Consider the following 24,186-nt stretch of genomic DNA (forward strand, 5'->3'; position numbering starts at 1 on the left):
ATCGCTTAACATCTGTTAGTAATTAGATTATGTTGTGTCCAACATGTCCCTGTGAGTGAGTTGTTACTAAGAACATATTAGAACATTGTTGTGCCTTAACCTGGACCTATGATTTGATAATAATTGAAAAGATGAATCACCTTCTGACCAATCATATTCGAGAACTGGACACTATAATAATGCGTTAATAACATCCTGATTTTCTGTGCATATATTTCAGGCAGTTATTGGAATGCAGCTTCCTTTAACACGCCAACCTCCTACCTTCACTTCTCCACTTTCCGAGCTGAAACCAGCGCTGATATCTCCTTTTACTTCAAGACCTCTGCACCTCACGGGGTTTTCCTGGAGAATCTGGGCAACACAGACTTCATCCGGCTGGAGCTGAAATGTGAGCCTGTCGATTTCTCTCTCTCTCTCTCTCTCTCTCTCTCTCACACATGCACACACACACACACAACTAACCTCAAGCACCATGAGTGTGTCTCCAGGGTGGAACTGTCTTTCCTGTGTCCTCCTTAATTTTTCAAACTCACTCATCCTGCCTCTTCTGTCCTGCAGTGTGTGAAAGATAGATCGAGACCTTGGCCTGACCCTTATCTTCTCATCTAAACACATCCATGCTGCTGTAAAATGGCAATTATTTTCATTCACATCAATCATATTGTCTTTCCTGGCAGTCTATCCTTATGATTAGGGCTCCGATATATAATATACAGTATAAAGCAGTTTTGTGCACAGCGCCATGTGGTGCAGTAGTATTGATTCACCTCAGGTTAAAGAAAACATAACTGCAAATATATTTTGGCAAAATGACATGAGGGTTTTTGTAAATTGTAAACATCGTAAATTCGTATCGCAAAGAGCAGGACGTCGATAGTCATGATGTTGAGGTTAACGGACAGAGAACGGGAAATGTGGTAGCTTAGTGGTCAAGGTGTTGGACTAGTGATCAGAAGCTTGTGAGTATGAATCCCAGGTCTTTCAATCTGCCCCTGAGCAAGGCCTTTAACCATCAATCGCTCAGTTTTATAAAATGAGATAAATGTAAGTAAGTAATGATGAGGTCGTCTGCCAAATGTCGTAAATGTATAGCTGCTGAATCATGGGCTTTATATGACGTCAGTTAAAAAGACCTAATTTGATATATTTTCATATTTATTGTATTTTTTTATTAGCTTACATTAAATGCAAAGTCATTCAATAAAAAGTGCCATGTTTTTACTAAATCAGTGCATTAGCATCTTTTAACAGACAGAGAAAATCACGGAAATGCTTTTTAACATGCTTTCATATGCTGGAATTTTACTTTTTATACATGCAAAAGAGAAACCTGTCAACATGTCACTGTACAAAGGGTTTTTACCAGGCCTCCACACATACACACACACACACACACACACGCACACACACACACACACACACACGTGAGGGTTTGCTTTTGAATGTTCATCTATAACACTTTGAGTTCTACCTCCAGCACAACACACAATCCAATTTATAGCCAGCATGACCCTTTTAGAAATGATGAGTAATCTGGACCAGCTCCAGGGCTATGCATGAGATTAAGAGTGTGTGTGTGTGTGCTTGTCTGCGTGTGTGTGTGTAGGAGGGACCTTTCTGGAGGCAGGAGATCAGTTTTGAAATTGAAGCACTCCAGCATTTTTCGGTCTCCATTACAGCTCATCAATTCCGACCCACTCTCTTTTAATCCGACCTCCTGATTTAAGTTTTTTCCAAAGTTACTGTCCTAAACTGAGAGTGAAATCCCCTGATGATGTGAAATAAAGCTCCTGTTAAAATAAATGTAAAAAATAAAAGGATTACAGTGCTGGAGAAGTTATCCTGAGTTTACTGTGTGTAGGTCTGAGATCAAGTCTTCAGTCATCCCCAGTGTTTGAGCATTTACATAGCTGGAGTGTTTTCCAAAATAAAGGTGTGATGTTCTTTACAGGTTCCACAAGATTTAATGTCTAAGTCTAACATTCCTTTCCATTTTTTAAAGCAATCGCCTATTTTCTCGTCCCTCTGGCGAACAGTCTTCTCAGGCTATTAACTCCAAATACACAGTAGTTGCTTAAAGGCCTCGTGATCAATTTAATGAGCTTTTTTTCCTCTCGTATAACTTTGTTTTCCATGAGTTAGAGAATGTCACTGAGGTCAGCCGTGAACTAGAAACCATTCATCCACAGCTGTCATTTTCACAAAGCATGCTTAGTATTTTTAACTCCATCATGCTTTTACACTGAGCTTTTTTTCTGCAAGTGTGACATTGCTAATGCAGCTACAATGGAAAGGAATCGAGCTTGTGATAGTTTGCATTATGTGAATGAGAGATCCAGAGGAGAAGTAGAGACAGTAAAGGTTGGACTCAGATGGAGTTCAGCTACACGATTTGAGTTATCAGAGACCGGACAGTCTATTAGATGATATCAGAGGACGATAACACCAACCAGGGTATTAAAGCAGTTTCACCTTCTCATCGATGCTGAAAATGATCAAACTTTAAAATGCCCTTTTCCTAAATCATCTTTTGTTTTCTTCAGTGCTCTTAGTCTACTACATACTGGTTCTGGACTTCCTGATTTTACTTCCTGGTTCCGAGAATATGTGTCTTTGTGAACTCTCGCCAATCCTAGAGATCTGACTTTTTGCCTTTTCTATTACTACTATACTTTTATTCCCTGAATCTTGATTTTATGTCTCAGAATTTTTATTTAAATTTAGTTTTGCTGTTAAGTTCATAAACCCCAGCACAGGGATCAATACTCGAACTCCTATACCTCCTTCCTCTCTCTCTCTCTCTCTCTCTCTCTCTCTCTCTCTCTCTCTCTCTCTATCCTCTTTCCCTCTATCTATCTATCTATCTATCTATCTATCTATCTATCTATCTATCTATCTATCTATCTGTCTGTCTATCTATCTGTCTGTCTGTCTGTCTCTCTCTCTATCCTCTATCTCTCTCTCTCTCTTCCCCTCTATCTATCTATCTATCTATCTATCTATCTATCTATCTATCTATCTATCTATCTATCTATCTATCTATCTATCTATCTGTCTGTCTATCTATCTATCTATCTATCTATCTATCTATCTGTCTGTCTGTCTGTCTGTCTCTCTCTCTATCCTCTATCTCTCTCTGTCTCTCTATCTATCTATCTATCTATCTATCTATCTATCTATCTATCTATCTATCTATCTATCTATCTATCTGTCTGTCTGTCTATCTATCTGTCTGTCTGTCTGTCTGTCTGTCTCTCTCTCTATCCTCTATCTCTCTCTGTCTCTCTTCCCCTCTATCTATCTATCTATCTATCTATCTATCTATCTATCTATCTATCTATCTATCTATCTATCTATCTATCTATCTATCTATAGTACTATAGTTTCTATAGTAACAAATCATTCACAGAAATCCACATGATAGATAAGCAAATAAAATAAATAATCACTGATCATGAAGTTTTCTATAATGCTAAACATTTATGAATTGATTCTTTACTGTCAGCACTTTAGAACAGTCACTACATTTCCCACATTTTCCCACTTTTATATTTAAGACCTTTATGCTCAGTCTGACTATTGTGCAAAAAAAAAAAAAAAAAAAAGCTTTCCTATGAAGAAAAACAGTGATGCTATCAACAAACGAAGCATGGAACAAAGGACATACTTTTACCATAAAGAAATATTCCATCAAGGCAACAATTACATTACAACGACAGCTATATTGTAGATAATTTATTGAAAATTATCATTAAATCATGATCTATTTTGGTGTATATTTAAGGATCTGTTCTACATTTATCCTGAACCAGTGAAATTTTGTTCAAATTGAGTCTTTTTTGGGGTATTTGTCTAGTCCTAAATGCAGTGAATGAAGTGAACTACACTTACTCTGCACTCTAAGCCCTGACCACTTTACTTATTTCACTTCTAGTACACCTAATGCATATCAGCTGCTCTTCTTCTGCTTCGTCTTTCCCTCCTTGTCTCTCTTCTCCTTCTGTGTGCACAGACCCACCGAGCTCAGTCACACCATGTGACATTTCTGTTTACACAGTTACAAATGGCTAACCAGTGCCCCCTACATGCAGCAGCTGGAGGTTGTAAAGGGAACACGTGGCGGTGAGAAAGAAAGGTTTCTGAGGGTTTCTGGACCAGACACCGTGATAGTGGATCTGTAATGTGAAGCATGTGCAGGGCCAAACTTGGGGTTGTTTTGAATTTCTGGAAAGAAACTGTTCAAACATTGTTGATTTTCCACTTACTACAGCTGACATTCACTTTTCCATGTCCCTCATTCACTCTCAATGACCATGATGACCAAATCTCCAGTGGGACAATTAATTTCTCTTTGGAATTTTCAGTTGCTGTCAGTGTTACTACTTTCATAACACATGAGATTCAGACAGTGATCAAACACTTTATACAGCATAAGCATATAGAATAGATGACTGGTGTCAGTGTTATTCAAGAGATCTTATATTTCAGAGGGAAAAAATGCAAAAGGCAGCTTAGCTTTCTTCATATTGCTCTTGAGGTTCTCTCTGTGCTTTGAGGGTTTCCTCTGGGTGTTCAGGTTTCCTCTAACAGTCCAAAGACATGTATTGTAGGCTGATTGGCATCTCTAAATTCTCTGTAGTGTGTGATCGCACCTTACGATACACTCCAGGTTCCACATAACCCTCTATTGGATACCGTAAGTGGTACAGAATATGGATGGATGGATGGATGGATGGATATTTCTCTTGACAAGTCATCACTACTGATTCTCAAACTCAAGCAGCTGTATAGTATACAAGCAATTATTATGGAACAGCAACCAATTACTGAAAGATTTCCCGCACCACTTCCATCCTGATGGCATTCAATTAAACTCTAACTTCCATTCCCGGAGTTAATCGTATTAGTTGATCTCCAGAGTCAAGCCAACATTGAAACTTGAGTAAACATCATTTAACCATCCTGCAAGACTCAGTAGAGACATTTAATTTCAGCAGATGAGATTCTAAACAGGAGATACCTGTGGCTGTGTTGTGTGATGTCTTCCTGTGTCAGTGTCGTATTTTGGAGGCTTTTTCATTTTTTTATTTATTTTTTTGTTTTAATTTTGTTTAGCTTGATTGGTGAATGGAGCAGTTATCTATAATGTGTATATTTGTACAGCTGAGATATGGATTATCTGATTAAATAGTGTTATATGTGTGCATTTAATATTGGCCTTGGAATTTTTAAATGGCAGTAAATTTAATTATTAATTTATTTATTTAGCTGTTCTTTGTTTTGTGAAATTCCATTGTCACATAATCAGTACCACTCTTCATTCAAGCTGATATTACACAAGAAAACTAGTCTTAAACTCAATCCCAGAATTTATTTATTTTATTTATTTATTTATTTATTTATTTATTTATTTATTTTTAAATAATAATAATTGCAAAGCACTGACACTGGAGATTCCTTCCTTAAACATTAAACGAATGTGTCCTAACCAATAATGTCCCCGAATACAGGCTATACATTTTTAAACAACACTTCTTAGAATATAAAATCTGTTTATTATTATTATAATTCTCAGATTATATGAAACCAAAAATGTCTCTATATACAAGCTGCCACTACAGAAACAATAAAATATTAGATTGAGTGTGTTAGCATGAACCTTGTCACTCATGTTACAGTCTGAACTCCTTTCTGAGCCGTGCTGTTATACAAACATAATGCACACCCTCTGACCAATCAGATTTGAGCATGCATCCATGACAAATTGAATGTACAAGACAAACAGTTATTTTAGTGTAACATTATTATCAGTTTTATTTGTTAAACCGTGACTGTGTGTCTTCTTGTTTCTCCCCAGCACCCAATGTTGTTACCTTTTCCTTCGACGTCGGGAACGGGCCCATGGAGCTGAACGTTCACTCACCCACGCCTCTAAACGACGACCAGTGGCATCGAGTCAGCGCCGAGAGAAATGTCAAAGAGGCCGTGCTTCAGCTGGATCAGCAATACAGACAGGTTCGAGCTGCACCTGCACAGGGACACACACGCCTGGAGCTCTACAGTCAGCTGTATGTGGGTAAGAAGCCCTCTTACACAAACACACACACACACACATAGCCAGAAGAGCTCTTTGCATTAGTGCTCAGATTAAAATAAACAGCAACCACTGGAGTAAAATAAACTTGTTTGCTTGGTAGAAAGGTTGCCACCTTCATTTAAATGCTGGTTTCTCCAGCTCACTGAAGCAGCCATAACCCGAGAAAAATGGGCTGAAAATAATAAATTAAAAATAGTTTCAAAGTCCCATTATGGCTGTGAATGTATGAAGAGCCTGTTCGCACGAGGTAATTATCCTTGAAAATGAATGGCTTTGGCTTTTTTCTTGCGCTTGTTTTGTTCCTCGGCTCATTCAGCGCATTAAGGAAGCCAAGGCGACTCTCTTATCTCTTGAACGTTAAAACCCTAAACAATAATGAAATGATATAGCTTTATAGCTCTGTTCGAAATTTCATTAAACACAGTCAGATGTCCAGCTCATGTTTCACTGCCTCATTTATACACGAAGCATTTTTTTGGTCTTCAAGCACCTGGAAGTGACATTTTTTCCCCAGAGTGAATTGTCAGGAAGTCGACATCTTTATGAAAAATGCTGCACTCTCTGTGCAACGAGTCTATGTGTTCTGGTGAATGTGTCATTTGGGAAGCATTATGATCTTCACTGCCCAGATTCTCTCTCTGGCCGCCGAACACTTGTGCCGTGTAGTCGTTCATTAATAAAACAGCTCGTTTTGGGTTTCAGCAGCACTTTCAGCGGTTCTGTATTTCATCATGTGAAACATTGAAAGCATGTTTGTTACAGAGAGCAGCGGTCCTGTATGGCTAGCTTGGTGATCTGACATCTCTAATCATTAGCCATTTCTAATTAATTCGTCGTTGTACCATGACACTGCTGAATTCTCCAATTTGATTGGACGGAAGGTGTGTTTTTAAACGTCGTGACTCAAATCAGCTTCATGTTAACGCGCATGTTAGAATATGTTATTGTTTCTCAACTACAAGCTCGTTCTCAGGGGCTGAGTAGTCTGGCAAATGAGTCAATCTGATACTGGTAATAAAATAATTGTTTGTATGATATTGTTTAATGAAGAAAAGCATAGAGTCACTGTTAACATTTACAGTACAGGTCTTCCAACTCAACAAACTCCAATTCCCAACATGCACCACACTCCACTTCCCAAAATACACACCCACACACACACCACGCTCAAGTGGTTAAGGCAGTGCCCTTGAGCAAGGCCCCCAACTCTGCTCCTGCTACAGGGGTGCTGCATCATGGTTGACCCTGCACTCTGTCCCCAAGCCTCCAAGGATGGAAGAGGTGAAGAAAGAATTTCACTGTGCAGTATATGTGACAAATAAAGACTACTTACTTAACACAGTTACCTTCCTACTAATCCCACACACACTCACACACAGCCACCTTCCTACTGATCACACACAGTCACCTTCCTACTAATCCCACACACACTAACACACAGTCACCTTTCAACTGATCACACACACACTCACACACAGTCACCCTTCTACTGATCCCACAGACTCACACACATTCACCTTCCTACTGATCCCACACACACAGTCACCTTCCTACTAATCCCACAAACACTCACACACAGTCACCCTTCTACTGATCCCACACACCCACACACAGTCACCTTCCCACTAATTCAACACACACTCACACAGTCACCTTCCTACTAATCCCACACACCCACACACAGTCACCTTCCCACTAATCCAACACACACTCACACAGTCACCTTCCTACTAATCCCACACACACTCACATACATTCACCTTCCTACTAATCCCACACAGTCACCTTCCCACTAATCCCACACACCCTCACACACATTCACCTTCCTACTGATCCCACACACTCTCTCACACATTCACCTTCCTACTGATCCCACACACACTCACACACATTCACCTTCCTACTAATCCCACACACACTCACACACATTCACCTTCCTACTAATCCCACACAGTCACCTTCCCACTAATCCCACACACCCTCACACACATTCACCTTCCTACTAATCCCACACACCCTCACACACATTCACCTTCCCATTAATCCCACACACACTCACACACATTCACCTTCCCATTAATCCCACACACCCTCACACACATTCACCTTCCCATTAATCCCACACACACTCACACACATTCACCTTCCCATTAATCCCACACACACTCACACACATTCACCTTCCTACTAATCCCACACACCCTCACACACATTCACGTTCCTACTAATCCCACACACACTCACACACATTCACCTTCCCACTAATCCCACACACACTCACACACATTCACCTTCCTACTAATCCCACACACACTCACACACATTCACCTTCCTACTAATCCCACACACCCTCACACACATTCACCTTCCTACTGATCCCACACACTCTCTCACACATTCACCTTCCTACTGATCCCACACACACTCACACACATTCACCTTCCTACTAATCCCACACAGTCACCTTCCCACTAATCCCACACACCCTCACACACATTCACCTTCCTACTAATCCCACACACACTTACACACATTCACCTTCCTACTAATCCCACACACTCTCACACACATTCACCTTCCTACTGATCCCACACACACTCTCACACATTCACCTTCCTACTAATCACACACTTGCGCTCAGTTGTACTCAGCCTTGATGTTCCTAAGCCTTGTATTGTGGTTTTGTCTCTACTTCCTGTGTTTTGCCGATCCCTGTTCTTACTGCTTGCTTGTCTCCAGACCTGTGCTTGTTTTTGGCCGTGCCTTTACCTGAATTTTTGGATTTATTTCCCTTATCTTTATTAAAACGCACTTACCAGCAGTTTTCCGTTTGTTTTGTTTTTACTATTTTAACAAATAAGAAAATGTTAGAGGATGACTGTTGCATGGCTATAATCTAAGTGATAACAGGACCTTGACTCACAAGCATTAAATGCAACTGTAAATAGATAAAATGTACAATAATACAATACAATAAATCCTTCATGCTTTTTTTTTGTAATTTCTGTTCAATTGCTGTGAAGGATTGCACTTCGAGACATGCTGTTATAGGAAAATAATCAACTTGATGGTGGATCTCATTATTATTACATCTCTTCAGTGCTGGACCGTCAGGGCCAGCAAGACCTTCTCTGCTGACCTAAACATCAGTGATCTGAATCACTGACTTGCATTTTAATATAATTAATATATTTTTCCATGAATGTGTATTAAAATATTCCCAATAGTCTATTCTCTACATTTCATAGCTTTTCTCTCGGTTGCACTGTTTCCAGTAGTGTATATTTATGATAAGAGTATTTATCCAATCATATTTCATCCAGTGGCTGACATCATGTGTTGCCAGGGTGAAAGAAATCTGCCTTAAGGCCTTCAGAATCAATAGTGCAGACGCCCGTAGCTTAAAATAAGTGGCAATGAAATTGTTACATTAACCAATCAGATTTCGAGTTGGCGTCACTGGGGCCATCTAGCAGGCGTACGATTACGTCAGCAATTTCCCGTCCTTTCATTGGATAATTGGAGTAGTCAGAGGCAGCAAACCGCACAAACTAAATAAAATATATATATTTTAACTCACAATGGCTGACAGAGGAGAAGTCGATTTGGTAAAGGCCAGTGAAGGCCTAGGTGTGAAATGCATGGCCCACCACTGCATCTCTTGATTATTTTCCTACAACACCACACCCCAAGAGCACGCTCGCTTCTTCGTCATACTTTCATCATGGTTTTTATTTCTCTGTTCTGTTTCTGCATGTCTTTTGCTTCTCGCATGCTGATGCCTCTCTCCAGGAAAACTAGCACCTTGGGCTTGTCAGGACAGTAGGTAACATTTCTGTAACGAAACATTCGGGTACATTGAGTGAGCCAACAAATGTGTTTGGGCTCTGAATCTGTGAACCATGTCCTATTAGTCCCAGTTTCTGATATAATGCACAAACAAAGTAATGCAATTGATATGGTCTAAAGAACTCTGTAATGTCATTTATATTAAGGTAGCATGGTAATCAGTCAAGTGTGAGATTGAGATCAAGTAAAAGAGCTATAAAAAAAAAGTGTAAAACTAAAGACATGTCAATGATAGAGTCCAATGTTAAATTAAATGACACTGACAGAATGTTGAGGATTGTGGACTAATTTTATAATGATTGTAATTAAAAAATAATAATAATAAGTGCAATCTGAAAAGGTGTAGCTTTAAGTTTAAGTTCCCATAACCTCAGTTGGAGATGAAGCTTATATCATACACCAATCCGGCATAACATTATGACTACTGACAGGTGCCGTGAATAACACTGATGATCTCCTCATCATGTCACCTGTTAGTGGGTGGGATATATTAGGCATCAAGTGAACATTTTGTCCTCAAGTTGATGTGTTAGAAGCAGGAGAAAATGGACAAGTGTAAGGATTTGAGCGAGTTTGACGAAGGGACAAATTGTGATGGCTAGATGACTGGATCAGAGCATCTCCAAAACCGCAGCTCTTGTGGGGTGTTCCCGGTCTGCAGTCGTCAGTATCTATCAAAAGTGGTCCAAGGAAGGAACAGTGGTGAAGTGGAGACAGGGTCATGGGCGGCCAAGGCTCATTGATGCACGTGGGGAGCGAAGGCTGGCCCGTGTGATCCGATCCAACAGACGAGCTACTGTTGCTCAAATTGCTGAAGAAGTTAATGCTGGTTCACCTTCAGGGATCTAGTGGAGTCCATGCCTCGATGTGTCAGGGCTGTTTTGGAAGCAATAAGGGGACCAACACAATATAAGGCAGGTGGTCATAATTTTATGCCTGTTCGGTGTATATACAGTCATCTCACATGTTACAGCTATTAAACTCTTGATTCTGATTGGTCAGGATTATATTAATGTGCTTGCTTTAATACATTTCTGTAGTAACAGCTAATTCTCACGGACTTCCACCGTAGAAGTGCAGCATTATAAAAAGAGTTTCTTTCTGTGAAAAGATGTTTAGTTAGCATTTCCAGAGAACTTTCCAGAGTCTGCACTTTTTCTTTTTTTTTTCAGCTTTATTATCCTCAGAGCTCAGGGTGTAACCTTAGATTTTTTTTCCACCACTGTCACCAAGTCTTCAGGAGGTCTGGTTCCTCCAACGTGATAAACTGTTTATTTAAATGATTAATTATTCTTAAAGCCAAAGAGGAAAAAGTACTAGAACATAAGTGATTCTTGGATGGTCCATAACCTTGTGTAACTTTAAATGGATAAAAAAAAGACATGCTGTTTATTGATAGATTTTAAATAAATCATTTTGGCAAAATTGCTGTGGTATAAAAGGTAGAAATAAAAAGAAAACACACATTTCAGGACATGTTGTTCTAGGAAATGAATCATGTTGCTGTAACCCTAGGCAAGAGTAACAGTCCTCATCCTTGTTCAATTTTACTAGAACAGAACCTGGTGTGTTTTATTCTTCACTTAAATGACTGTGAATTCTTCAGCGTGTGAAGTATCACACACACACACACACACACACACAGGAATTAATCTATTGCAATGTCAGCTGCTAATTGTGTGCAGTTGAAGAGTTTTTTTCTTTCACTCTGCTCTGGAGTGTGTGTTAAAGTGTGTGATGTGAGAATTTGTGCCTCTAATGAAAGTCTGATAAGAGTGACAGAATTTAATAAAAACAACTCCTTTTTCTCTCATTTATCCGACGGACGACTCCCGTCACGTCTCTGTCTTAGCTTGATAATTAATTAAAGATGACTGCATCATGGTCGGTCATATATAAAGTCCAGAGGATACATTTTTTCAACAATGAAAGAGAAACTGCATTGAGAGCAATGTGTTTAGCACCTATCTTCTAGAAATTTCCACTGATTTTAACACTGATCCCGTGAGCCGTTACACTTCGTCGTTTACCATTAGGCTTTGAATTGAACGAAATCTAATCTTTTGATTATCCTAAGGCCTTGTAGGTGATGAATCTTATACAGCAGTCTAATGCCATTTCTTTTGTTCTCTTTAATACTGTAGGCGCAGCAGGAGGACAGAGAGGCTTCCTCGGATGCATCCGCTCCCTGAAGATGAACGGCGTGACCCTCGACCTGGAAGAAAGAGCAAAGGTCACTCCTGGAGTGAAACCCGGATGTTCGGGTCACTGCACCAGTTTCGGGATGTACTGCCGCAACGGAGGGAAGTGTGTAGAGAAGTACAACGGCTACTCGTGTGACTGCAGCGACACGGCTTACGACGGACCCTTCTGCACTAAAGGTAAGCAATTAGCATTCAACACACACACAAACATATATATATATATATAAATATATATGGACAAGATTAGATAAGATTACAGCAACAAAGGGATGGCAGCTAAAGAATATAAAGAATATAAATAAATAAATAAATAAATAAATAAATAAATAAATAAATATTAATAATAATCTGATTATAAAACCTGTGTGTGTGTGTGTGTGTGTGTGTGTGTTTTTAAAGAATTTAATTATTTCATTAATGTCTCAGCTAAACAGGCCACATGAGCAATTTTCCACTCTTCACTGGTCAATAAGACAAACTTATGCCTGTATCTGTGAGTTTTAAAGTCACAGACAATATCCCATGATCCTCTGATCCTCAGCCTGCAATCTCACAGCTTATGCAGTTATAACTCATGCTGCATCACTGTTACACAAATTCCATGAAGAACAGAGTCTGTGTCTACCCGAGCACGCTGTGTGTTCATGTTGCAGATGTGGGAGCATATTTCGAGGCAGGAACGCTGATCCGCTATAACCTGATTCCGGATGTGACGTCCTCAGTGTCAGGCGTGGAAGGAAAGGATTTCTCCCAGTCTCTACCCACAGACGTGAATCTGACCCATGAGGTTGTGAGCTTCAGCTTCAGCACATCCAGCACACCCAGCATCCTCCTGTACATCAGCTCGAGGACGCGTGACTACATGGCTGTGGTGCTGAGACGCAACGGTATGTACGGCCCTCAGACAGACATTTTTTCTACAACTCCTTACTGAGCTCCACACTAAATACCGTGAGATTGAATGCCTCGGTTTAATGATTTCCTCCGAGTGTCTTAGCAGTTCATTTATACGTATCACTTTAGTGTGCAAAACAAAGCGAGGCTTTCCGAAAGCATCTCAGTTTAACCAATACAGCTATGTAATGTTTAATGGCTCTCTGTCACACTCGCTCGTATTGACTTAGACACAGATGAACACACACATGCATACAGAAATAATGTGGTTTTAACATCAGTGTGTGTGTGTGTGTCACAGTGGCACAGCAAGAATAAAGAGAAAAGAGTCTCCTTCACATCACTTCATAAAAGCATTGTTCATGCTTAATTCTCTACAAATAAGAAGTCTCTCTTTCTCTCTATGCTTCTCTCAGGTTCTCTACATCTGCGTTATAACCTCGGTGGTCTGCTCGAGCCCTTCGCTGTCGATCTGGATCAGCGCAATTTGGCCAACGCACAGCCACACAGTGTCAATATCACAAGAACAGAAAGGGAAATCCACGTCCAAGTGAGAACCACCATCACACACACACCTCCACTAAGTTAAGTAGCCTTTATTTGTAACTTATACATTACTGTACAGTGAAACTCTTTCTTTGCACATCCCATCCTTGGGGGGTAAGGGGTCAGAGCATTGGGTCAGCCATGATGCAGCACCCGTGAAGCAGAGAGGGTTAAGAGCCTTGCTCAAGGGCCCAATAGATCAACAACCCAGAACCTTAAACACTGGAGCTACCACCGCCCCATACACTCTCACCTCCTAATATTCTTTAATATTAGGAATTAGGTTTTATTTGCAGTTGGACATGTAGTGTCTCTGTCACTGTCTGGATCGTCTGAGAGAGTGTGTTTGGATTGATAAGCAGTGCAGCACAACGAGAACTGATGAGGAGATGATATGGAGGTGTGAAGCAGCATTAAAGATGTAGACTGGATTAGAGCGTGTGTGTGTGTCCTTAGTAGTGGTCCTTATTAACCTAAAATATGAAATCTTTTTCGGTTTCCATCTAAAATAGTTTACATGAATTATTTAGAATGAATTCTCTTGTCAGGTCAAGTTGTTTTTAGTGTGTCATAGCTCTTTCTTCTTGCATTTGAATCCTGATGAAAGAGATGAGCGTCCCTGAGGACATTAAACATTAAATGCTTTTACTCTCTTTACTTTCTGTTTATTTCTCGCACCTGCTCACTGCTTGCTTTAGTCCAGAATTTGCCCTTCATTCTCAGAGGAAGTCGCTCAGTGAGGCGACTCGTGAATCTCATTTAGTCACCACAAGCTGGCGAGTCCAAATCTGTACACTGTCCCTCTGCCCCTGTGAGATTTTAGACCTTAATTGCTAATCATTAATAACAGTTAGGCTTACTGTACCTCCTTGAGGATGAATAAAGATAATATTGTTTTAAAATGTAATTCAGTTATTATTTTTTTAAAAATATGTCCTTCATGTTCCACAAGGCCGATATTTGCAGCTTATTTACGACTCATTAGCAAGGATCGTTAAAGCTATGAGGCTCGCAGAGAGTTTTGGTGCCTCTGGGAGGCTTTTCGTAGCGACTTTTCTCTCAGAGTCAGCCATTAGCTCCTTCTGACGAAGGAAAATAAGCTCGGAGCTATTTCATGATGTCATATTAAATCTGTCACTCCTTAGAGATGAGCTATATGAGCTGCTTCCTGAAACATTGAGGACAATTTAGCAAGCACACTTTCAACAAATAAACAGTTTCAAAAGTTATCAGTCGAACATACATGAGTGTAGTTTAAACACACTTTCCACAAGGTGGCGCTTGAGAGCTGTCCGTCATTGAGAATGTCCATTTTCTGTACTGCTAATCCTACACAGGGTCACAGAAAACCTATAGTCTGTTCCAGCTCAGGGGACTCGGGGCAAAACGGGCGGTGGGGGGGCAGGGGTCATCCTGGACAGTGTGCTAACACATCACAGGCTAATTGCACACACTTATTCACACACTACAGACAATTTAGAGATGCCATTCAGTCTACAATGCCTTTCTTTGGACTGGGGTAGGAAAAATGAATCCCTCAGAGGCAAAAAAGAAAACTAGAAGCAAAGAAAACTATAAACTATAGATGTCCACAGCCTTTATTCTCTGTATGTGTGTGTGTGTGTGTGTGACTTTCTCATAGCTGGACCATTATCCTTCGGTCAGCTACACACTCCCCGAAGCCTCAGACACACACTTCAACCAGGTCAAGACTCTCTTTCTAGGAAAAGTCTTCGGTAAGCTCCGCCCTCAGCACTCTCACTCTTTCTATCACTGTCACTAATGTCTGCAGCAGGATGGTCAATTTAGTTTTAATAACTATTAAAAATAATAGTGAATAGTTAGTAGTGAATACTGTAGATGTGGGATAATGTAATCAGCTTCTTAGATTCACAGTGTAATAGTGTAATATACTGTGGATTTTAGTTGTGGAAAAAATACCTAATTCGGCCTAACTTTTAGAAATTTCAGATTTGACCATTTTTATTTTTTCATAATTTATTTTCATAATTAAATTTTATAATTTAATTTTTATTTTTTTACAAATAACATTTGCTCTCAGCTGCATTACAGGATTTGTATTTATTTTCTATTTATTTTCTATTGATTATTATTCTATTTTAGTCCCTACACTTTTTTATCTAGCATTTATTCTTTTATCTAACATTTTAGATTACAAAAAAAAAATCAATTATTATAATTATAATTATATTTATTAGATTATTTACTTTCAGTCTTTGTCCCATGAATTTCAGAAATTTGGACATTTTCTAAATATTTCGTAGAAATCAATCGAATCAGTTTTAGATTAGTTGTTAATTTGTTAATTTTTTGGATTAAAATGATATTTTAAGATGAAGTGTAGTTATATAGTGGTTTTTGTTGTTTTATTTCACGCGTGCTTTTGTTATGAAGAACATTATCGGTATTTAAAACGTCTTTAACCTTTACATTACACAAGTGTAAATTGCATCAAAATATCAATATCAATATCACAGGAGACTTTTTTTAATCGCAAGATTCTTTTTGCCAAAGAAGATTGTTACCCCGAATGTGTGGCACATCTCATATTTGCCCAGATTTAATCCCAAACTTGTTGTAATACATTATTTTGCCACTAGATGATGCTCTGGACACTGCTCTGGGCTCTTATCTGCTTAGACATTTTGTCTGACTTTCATATTTCAGCGTTTCATTCTTTACTTTATGAAATGATTCTGATTCATTATCCTGCACATGATCTGATCTGGAGCATTTTTTGAAGAGCCTCCTGATGGTCCAGAGGCAGGATCCCATGCTCTCACTGCCATGGCCCAGGTCCGATTCCCGGACAGGACGCTAATCCAGCCACTGAAGAATTAACTCTCAGTGCCGGTCCTAAGCCCGTATTAAATGGGAGTGTTGTGCCAGGAAGGGCATCCAGCGTAAAACCTGTATCTAATCTAAATTTATGCAGACCAAATGATCTGGTGTGGGAGCAGCTGAAAGAACAACAACATATCTTTAAATGAAGAAATTTATTTATAGGTATAGAAAGAAGAAAGCTATTAAAATATTTGTTAAATTTCGATTTATTGTATTTGCACATTAAAGTTCCGTTTATTTCACTTTTTTTAATCCAACATTATGAGGAAAGCCAAAAGGTTTTTAATAGATGGTTGTTATCCTGACCACTGCAGACCGGGAACACCCCACAAGAGCTGCAGTTTTGGAGATGCTCTGATCCAGTGGTCTAGCCATCACAATTTGGCCCTTCGTCAAACTCGCTCAAATCCTTACACTTGCCCATTTTTCCTGCCTCTAACACATCAACTTTGAGGACAAGATGTTCACCTGCTGTCTAATATATCCCACCCACTAACAGGTGCCATGATGAGGAGATCATCAGTGTTACTCACTTCACCTCTCAGTGGTCATAATGTTATGGCTGAACTGTGCTTAATGTTACACAAAGAGATTACATCTCTGTGCATGAAATTTTCTGAAACTTAAACTTACAAACCAGACAGATTGGGCTCTTGCACACCATCTAGTGACTGCTATACATAAGATATATATAAAATATGCAGTGTATGTGTGTGAGTGTGTTCCTGCTTGTACATGTGCATGCAGAATCATGCGTCAAGTATAAACCGGTTTATCCGGGCCGTATCGCACTACTCCACCCCAATGATGGTTATTTACCTGCAGTATCACAGCACTTCACTGTACACTAGACTGATATATCAGTGCACAGATCTTTCCTTTTCTTAGTCATTTATGTTAGACATTACTACTAATCTTACACTTTACTAACATACAGTAGGTCAAAACTGGAAGTCGCAGAAAATTCATACTGTGATCATTGGCTCCAAAAAGTCCTTTATTTACTTCAAGAGAGAGAAACAGAAACAGAAAGAAGGCTGGTAAAGGAATGAAAGCTATTTTTTCGCTATAGCATGATAACCGGGACTAATTTACATGGACATTCCTCAACATTAAATGTAACTATAAGCAGATAAAAAAATAATCAGAAAATAATACTTCAAGGAGGTTTAACAGCATGAATTGGACATAGATTTGCACTCTGTTAATTCATTCATTATTCATGCATTTATTCGAACTAAATATTAATCTATTTATTTGATCTGTCCGCTGAATCCTAGCCTTTAGCCTTTTAGCAAACAAAATCTGGAGGTGATTTCATGGGACTAATAAAATCACAGGCACATAAAACCTGTGCAGCAGCTCAGAGAAAGGAAAGTGTGTGTGTGTGTGTGTGTGTGTGATTTATAACTATTGGACATTTCCATAAATTTTATGTGCTGTAGTACATAAAGATCAGGAAGGACTCATCACCCATCACAGGCTCATACAGCGGGGTGACAAGAGAGATGAATTATTTAAACCCTTTGTGAAGAAAACATGAGCAGATTTATAGTTATTCTGGTCTGCTGACTGTGTGTGTGTGTGTCCTGCATCTATTAAGATAATTAGGAAGGGAGCTGCTTCACCCCTTTGTTTCTCTCTTTTCTCTGTCTTTAGAATTGACAGTTTTGTGTGGCAGAAGAATAGCGTTCACCCTATCATCAGAAGATGTCTGACAAATTCCTGACAATGCCAATGACAGGCATATTTGCCGTACTCTCTTTCCCCTGTCTTTCCCAATCACAGCGACTTTAGTGTCTGTGTGCAGAAGAAGGCTAGTGTGTTCGTCTGCCTGTGATGCAATTCAGAGCTACTCTGTTGGTAGCTGCTGAGTCATTGAGATCTCTGCCTAGTGGGTGAGAACTGGCAGGTAGGAGAACGGGGAATAAAAATAGAGAAATGTCCAGAAAAAAACATTATTACTAGCTTTTAAATGCTAAAGCATCTTCATTCATGTCTCAATGAAATGCCTGAAACCTGAATCCAAATCAGCTCCTAAGATTATCGTATATGAAAACCATAAAGCGATCTCTGCTGGAGATGTTCTTTGTGTGAAAACTTCGATTTACACGTTTACATGATCGTTAATGAACCTTTTAAGAAATATTAAGAAATATTTCCTGATTGAATCAGGACCATTATTTCTATTTTAAATTTGTTCATGTAGAGCCTCTGCTATATTTAAACACATAATGTAATCAAGATTGAAGTATAGTCTATATATAGATGGATCAGCTTTCCTTTGAATAATTACATTTTAAATCCAAAATCCATTCTAATAGATGCCTCCATTTTCACAGGCTCAAAAGTAATCGGGCAGTTGACCACCAAGCACTGTTCCAATACTTATGGAGGGCAGCACATATTGGCACATTAAGCTGTCTCGCAAAATTTACATCTAGTGTAATATTCCCTGAGCAGCATCCGGCACTGACACTTAAAAACCGCCTTACGGCCCGTGTTATTTTAGTGTAAAAGCACTGCATCTAGTACATTAAAGAGTAATGCATTCGTTACAGGCTGATACATTACAGTGATTGATTCTGTTTTTAATTCTATTTGTCTGGTCCGGCACACATATGACAGCAGGATGATGTCATCTGCTGCTGTGCGAATGCGGTTTAGCTCTGTGTGTGTGTGTGTGTGTGTGTGTATGAGAGAGAGAGTTTAGTCAAGATCCCGCTTGATTGCATTACACACCCCTCTGGTATCAGCAGAGAACAAGTTTAGACTCCAGATCCATCCAGCAGGTACTTCCATTATCCGTGTTTTCCTTCCAGCTCACTCTGATTTGAAGCTGCAGATGCATGTACTCATATGCAGAGAGATAAGAGGTTCACAGAGTTGCTATAAAGGTGCAGAGAAGGGAAGGGGGGAGATTTTTTTTGGACGCACAGAGAGAGAGAGAGAGAGAGAGAGAGTCTGCTTTTCAGGTAATACTGATTTTCTTATATACTATAGCTGCATGCTGTAATATTATTTTATAGACATAAGTTATGAAAAGCATTGTGTTACTTGTGTCTTTTATTGCTGGGTGGCAGAAATACATTTTATTTTGTGTTTCTGTGTCTGAGGCTCAAGGCTGAGTATTCAGTTGGTGCTGCAGATTTTTCTACAGCTGTTCTGCAGTACTTCGAATATCTGTGTGTGTGTGTGTGTGTGTGTGTTAGCATTCTAATTCCTTCTCAGCACATTTCATTTAAAACTCTGATTTTCTTCTTTCTCACATGAACTTTTTTTAAAAATGTAATGGACCAGTAGGATATGATGGTTAACCTGCTGGTTCACAGACTATCTTTACTGGTGACAATCAGACAAATTAGTATTCTACAGATTAGTCAGTGACACATTCATAAGATAAGATAAGATAAATTCGTACATCATTCATTATAAAAAACATTTTTTTAGAAAATTATATTATAAATATATTACATTATAGTTTATAATTTATAGTTTATTTTTAAATATAAATATGTAAAATATGTAAATATTTTCAGAAATCTCATACCTATTTATGAGATTTCTGAAAATATTACATATTAAATATATTACATATTAATATTAAATATTTACATATTTACATTTTATGTATTATAGTACTGCACTGGATATCCTCTCCATACACACACACACACACACACAAACACACACAGTGATCACTGGAGGTCAGCCTCAATCTTAGCAAGCAAAAAAAGATACTCAACTTGTGTGTTTTGAATATTACACACAACCCACACCTTATTATGTAATATTTTACCCACTCATTTATTTGAGTGGAGAAGCAGTAGCAGTGTGGTGAATGGGAGAAGTTGGGTGGAGCAGGTGATTAGGGAAGGATGGTTGAATGGAGGGGGGATGTAGGCAATTGTGGAAGAACAGTGTAGTATGGGTAAATGGATAGAAGAATAGAGAGCATGCCAGTAGGAACTGATGAATGGAAAAATAGTGAGCAGGACAATATGGATAGATGGATGGATGGAGGGAGGATTAGTGCACCTACCAGCATGTATTGATGGAGGAACTGTGAACAGACCAGTATGGATAATCAGTGAATAGGACAGAATGTATGCAAACAGACTAAGATGCATGGATGGATGGATGGATGGATGGATGGATGGATGGATGAATTGATGGAAGGTCACTGTATCAGGAGTGTCAGGTCAGACTCTTTATCACATTTCTACTTTGGACAAAAGGATGTCCGTCCGTCCGTCCAGCCACCCATCCAACCACCCACCCACCCATCCATCCATCCATCCAGACTAAAGTAAAAAAAAAAAAAAGCAGATTTAGGAGCATATGAGCCATGTTTAAGCAGGCATATTGCAAATACACAATTCGTCTGAAAGCAAATAGTTAGAATAAATTAGGTTAAATTAGAATAAAGGCAATATTCTTGTAGATTTCACTTCATTTTACTTTTCTTTATTTAATTTATTTGATTTTAATTTTACCTACAACGCTACCTTGGTCTTTGTTTGAAATTCTGTTTAAAGACAGTTGTACAAGCAGTTAACTTATTATAAATTATGAATATAACATTTTATAATATTTTATAATAGATTTTATTATATATTATATATATATTTGAAATATTTTATCATTTTATAATATTTAATTTATCATTTTATTTAATATATAATTTTATAAACGATAAATTAAAATTACATCTAAAACACATTGTCATACTGTGTATTGTTATGTGTGTGACAAATAAAATTTGAATTAAAAAAAATAATTAATAATAATAATAATAATAATAATAATAATAATTATTATTATTATTATTATTATTATTATTATTATTATAAATTGTTATAAGACAGGCATTAGAAAAATATTAAAATGTTATTTATAGAGTATTCTTTATTTTTAGTTCCTATGTCCACTAATTTTCACACAAAACCCGATGTCTCTAATCTGATTCCGCAATCCACGAGCCTCTGAATCTGATACGTAGGAAACCGAATTCTGCAGTGGTTTTTGGATAGACAGTGTATTTCCTGGAACTGGGCGAGATGATACTAAATTCTTTGCTGTGTATGTGTAGTTTGATCCTGATAGGCACGATAACCTCAGAGAGAGGAGCTCAGGGATGGAGACCTATTAAACATTCATTATTCTCCAGTCAGCAGAATCAATATGTGGGAAATGAAATTCAGACGCTAGCTCAATTGTACGGATCAAGTAGCAGTATTAATAAACACAGCTTAGAGGTGGTTGAGTGGGTAAAGATGGTTTGTGACATTTTTGATTAAAATACTTGGATCTACAATAAGAGATATTTTACATAATTCTTCCAGTTTTCTCTGTTTTTATTGATTTTATATTGTCATTAGGTCTGCCTCATCTGTTGCAGAAATTCTGAACTTCTGTCTCCATTTACAAAGCAGTATACAGTAGCAGGAAGTATAATATAGCCCAAAAGTTTATGGAGAAATTTAATACGGAATAAGACAACTGAGAAGGAAGATATTCAGCTTGCGAGTTTATGGTTTTGTTGTTGTTTTTAAAGCAGGAAGGATAATGATATAATAATAAGGATAATTAGAAAAAAAGAGGGGAAAATTTGAGTTGTAACTGAGTTGAGAGATGAGGCAGATTTGTTCTTGGGTTGGGGTTGTTTAAGAATAAATAAATAAATAAATAAATAAATAAATAAATAAATAAAATACAAATATTAATATTTTCAGAACAGTATTACAAAATGTAATAAATAGCCAATAATATATTATTACCTTTTAATATATTTTTAACTGATATTTGATTGAAAATGAGGTAAGGCCATCACTTTTTTACAGATCCTACCTTCATCATCAAGGCCTCAATGAATTTTGTGTAATTTTTGTTACATTACCTGCTCAATAATAATAAGCTGACTTTTCATGTAGTACTGAAATTTATGAGTTCTGTATTGTTTCTTGCTTTATGTTTCTTTGCTTCCTGCAGAAACCGGTCCTATCGACCCAGTGCTGATAGAGAAGTATAACACCCCTGGCTTCGTAGGCTGTCTCTCCCAAGTGCAGTTTAACAGCATCGCTCCTCTGAAAGCAGCTCTTCGTTCACAGCCCGCTGCGTCTGTCTCACACCAGGGCAAACTGGTCGAGTCCAACTGCGGTGCGTCCCCCCTCACTGTCTCACCAATGTCCGCTAACACTGACCCCTGGCACCTGGATGGAGGTAAAGAACAGCATTTTAATTTTATTTTACAATATCAAGCATTGTAGTCATAAAGGTTTCTCTGAGGATACTGTGGATGTATTTATTATGCCAACAATTAGACCATCTGATATATATGCATAGCTTAACCCTAACAGTTTCATGCTGAGATGCTGATTAGAGTTTAGTCCCCTTCTCTAACAGCCATAACCATTCATAGCACGCGATATTTCCTGTAGGTGCCGATTTCCCCTTCAATGAGGAGAGAGTCGTACCAGATGGGTTGAACAAGAACTCAACAATAATCGGAGGTAAAAAGTGTTAAAAGCTTTTCTTTTGAACTGTTATTCTGTCAAGATTTTTCTGTACAATTCCCCCTTCTTGATTTAGGCATCATTGCTGTGGTGATCTTCACCATCCTGTGCACTCTGGTGTTCCTGATTCGCTACATGTTCCGCCACAAAGGAACGTACCACACCAACGAATCCAAAGGGGCCGAACACTCCGAATCGGCTGATACGGCCATCATCAGCGCGGAACCCAACTTCACAGAGACCATCGAAGAAAACAAGAAAGAGTGGTTCATCTAACATGGGGACTGTACACAGTCTTTCAGTCTCGTTGAACCAAATGTAAAATGCTGTAATGATAGAGGTATATGGTGATATGAGGATTTATGTCTGTTTTCGCACTGGCCCAAACTGTATTGTATCAATTTGTAGAAGAATAAATAGTGGGGTTCAGTGGGGAAGGCAGTCAAAGCAGGTCCAAAGAAAGCAGGTTGTGCACCATTGGGAACAAAAGCGTGCCTGTCTCTTATTCTAGACTTTTCTCAAGGCAAAGCAGCGCACAACAGCTTGCTGAGAGCTCACGTGATGGATGGATGCTCCAAGAGACTCTGTAAATGTGGAGCAGGGGTACGATCTGGGACGGTTTGCTTTTTTCTGCATTTTTTTAACGTGTATTTTATATCATGCACTTTTTTGATCAGGGAACACTAAGTGGCTTTGTTAATTAGTTGTTAATTTGGTGTAATCGGCCACTGACAGACCATTCTAAATTACTAAAATAAAATGCTGTAGCCATGGACATTGATTGCACTTCTGTACAGAATGAATACATATAATTAATGAGCTGAAATAGAACCATCTACGACTGGAAATAAAGTATTTGTATGAAGCAAATGGACTTGTTTTCTGTTTCAGGATGAACTGTATGTGAATTCTTTTATTTACTATGAAACTATGGCAGTGCCTAACAGCTTTACATTTAGCTTACCATTGCATCGGGATACAAAAAGCAACAAACAACATTATTGTTTTGTCTCAAAACAAAATGTTATGACTGACAGACATTAGCAAACAAACCAGCCCAGTCATAACTGACAGGAAACAAAGCCCTCACTGTCCTCTTTTAAAGCACAGACATGTATCCATAATGCTAGCGTGAAAAAAGGTGGCATTGGCTGCCATATAAGTGCCACTGATATTACATTTAAAGGAAAGTTAAATGATTTATGTAACACAG

General features: G+C 38.5%; 1 protein-coding gene across 2 annotated transcripts in view; it reads left to right on the forward strand.

The window, feature by feature from the left end:
- The window catches only part of LOC131343920 (contactin-associated protein-like 2), a 144,180-nt gene extending 120,351 nt beyond the window's left edge, over positions 1-23,829 (forward strand). For both annotated transcript variants that reach the window (XM_058375795.1, XM_058375796.1), the window contains 9 exons: positions 221-391; positions 5,861-6,079; positions 12,094-12,330; positions 12,807-13,040; positions 13,464-13,597; positions 15,236-15,329; positions 22,450-22,680; positions 22,899-22,970; positions 23,050-23,829. In XM_058375795.1, the coding sequence (XP_058231778.1) occupies positions 221-391; positions 5,861-6,079; positions 12,094-12,330; positions 12,807-13,040; positions 13,464-13,597; positions 15,236-15,329; positions 22,450-22,680; positions 22,899-22,970; positions 23,050-23,249 (1,592 nt within the window). In that variant the 3' untranslated portion in view covers positions 23,250-23,829. The remainder of the gene's footprint in view (positions 1-220; positions 392-5,860; positions 6,080-12,093; positions 12,331-12,806; positions 13,041-13,463; positions 13,598-15,235; positions 15,330-22,449; positions 22,681-22,898; positions 22,971-23,049) is intronic.
- Positions 23,830-24,186: the final 357 nt, after the last annotated feature.

Source organism: Hemibagrus wyckioides, linkage group LG23 (genome assembly GCF_019097595.1).
Source record: "Hemibagrus wyckioides isolate EC202008001 linkage group LG23, SWU_Hwy_1.0, whole genome shotgun sequence".
Taxonomy (NCBI): domain Eukaryota; kingdom Metazoa; phylum Chordata; class Actinopteri; order Siluriformes; family Bagridae; genus Hemibagrus; species Hemibagrus wyckioides.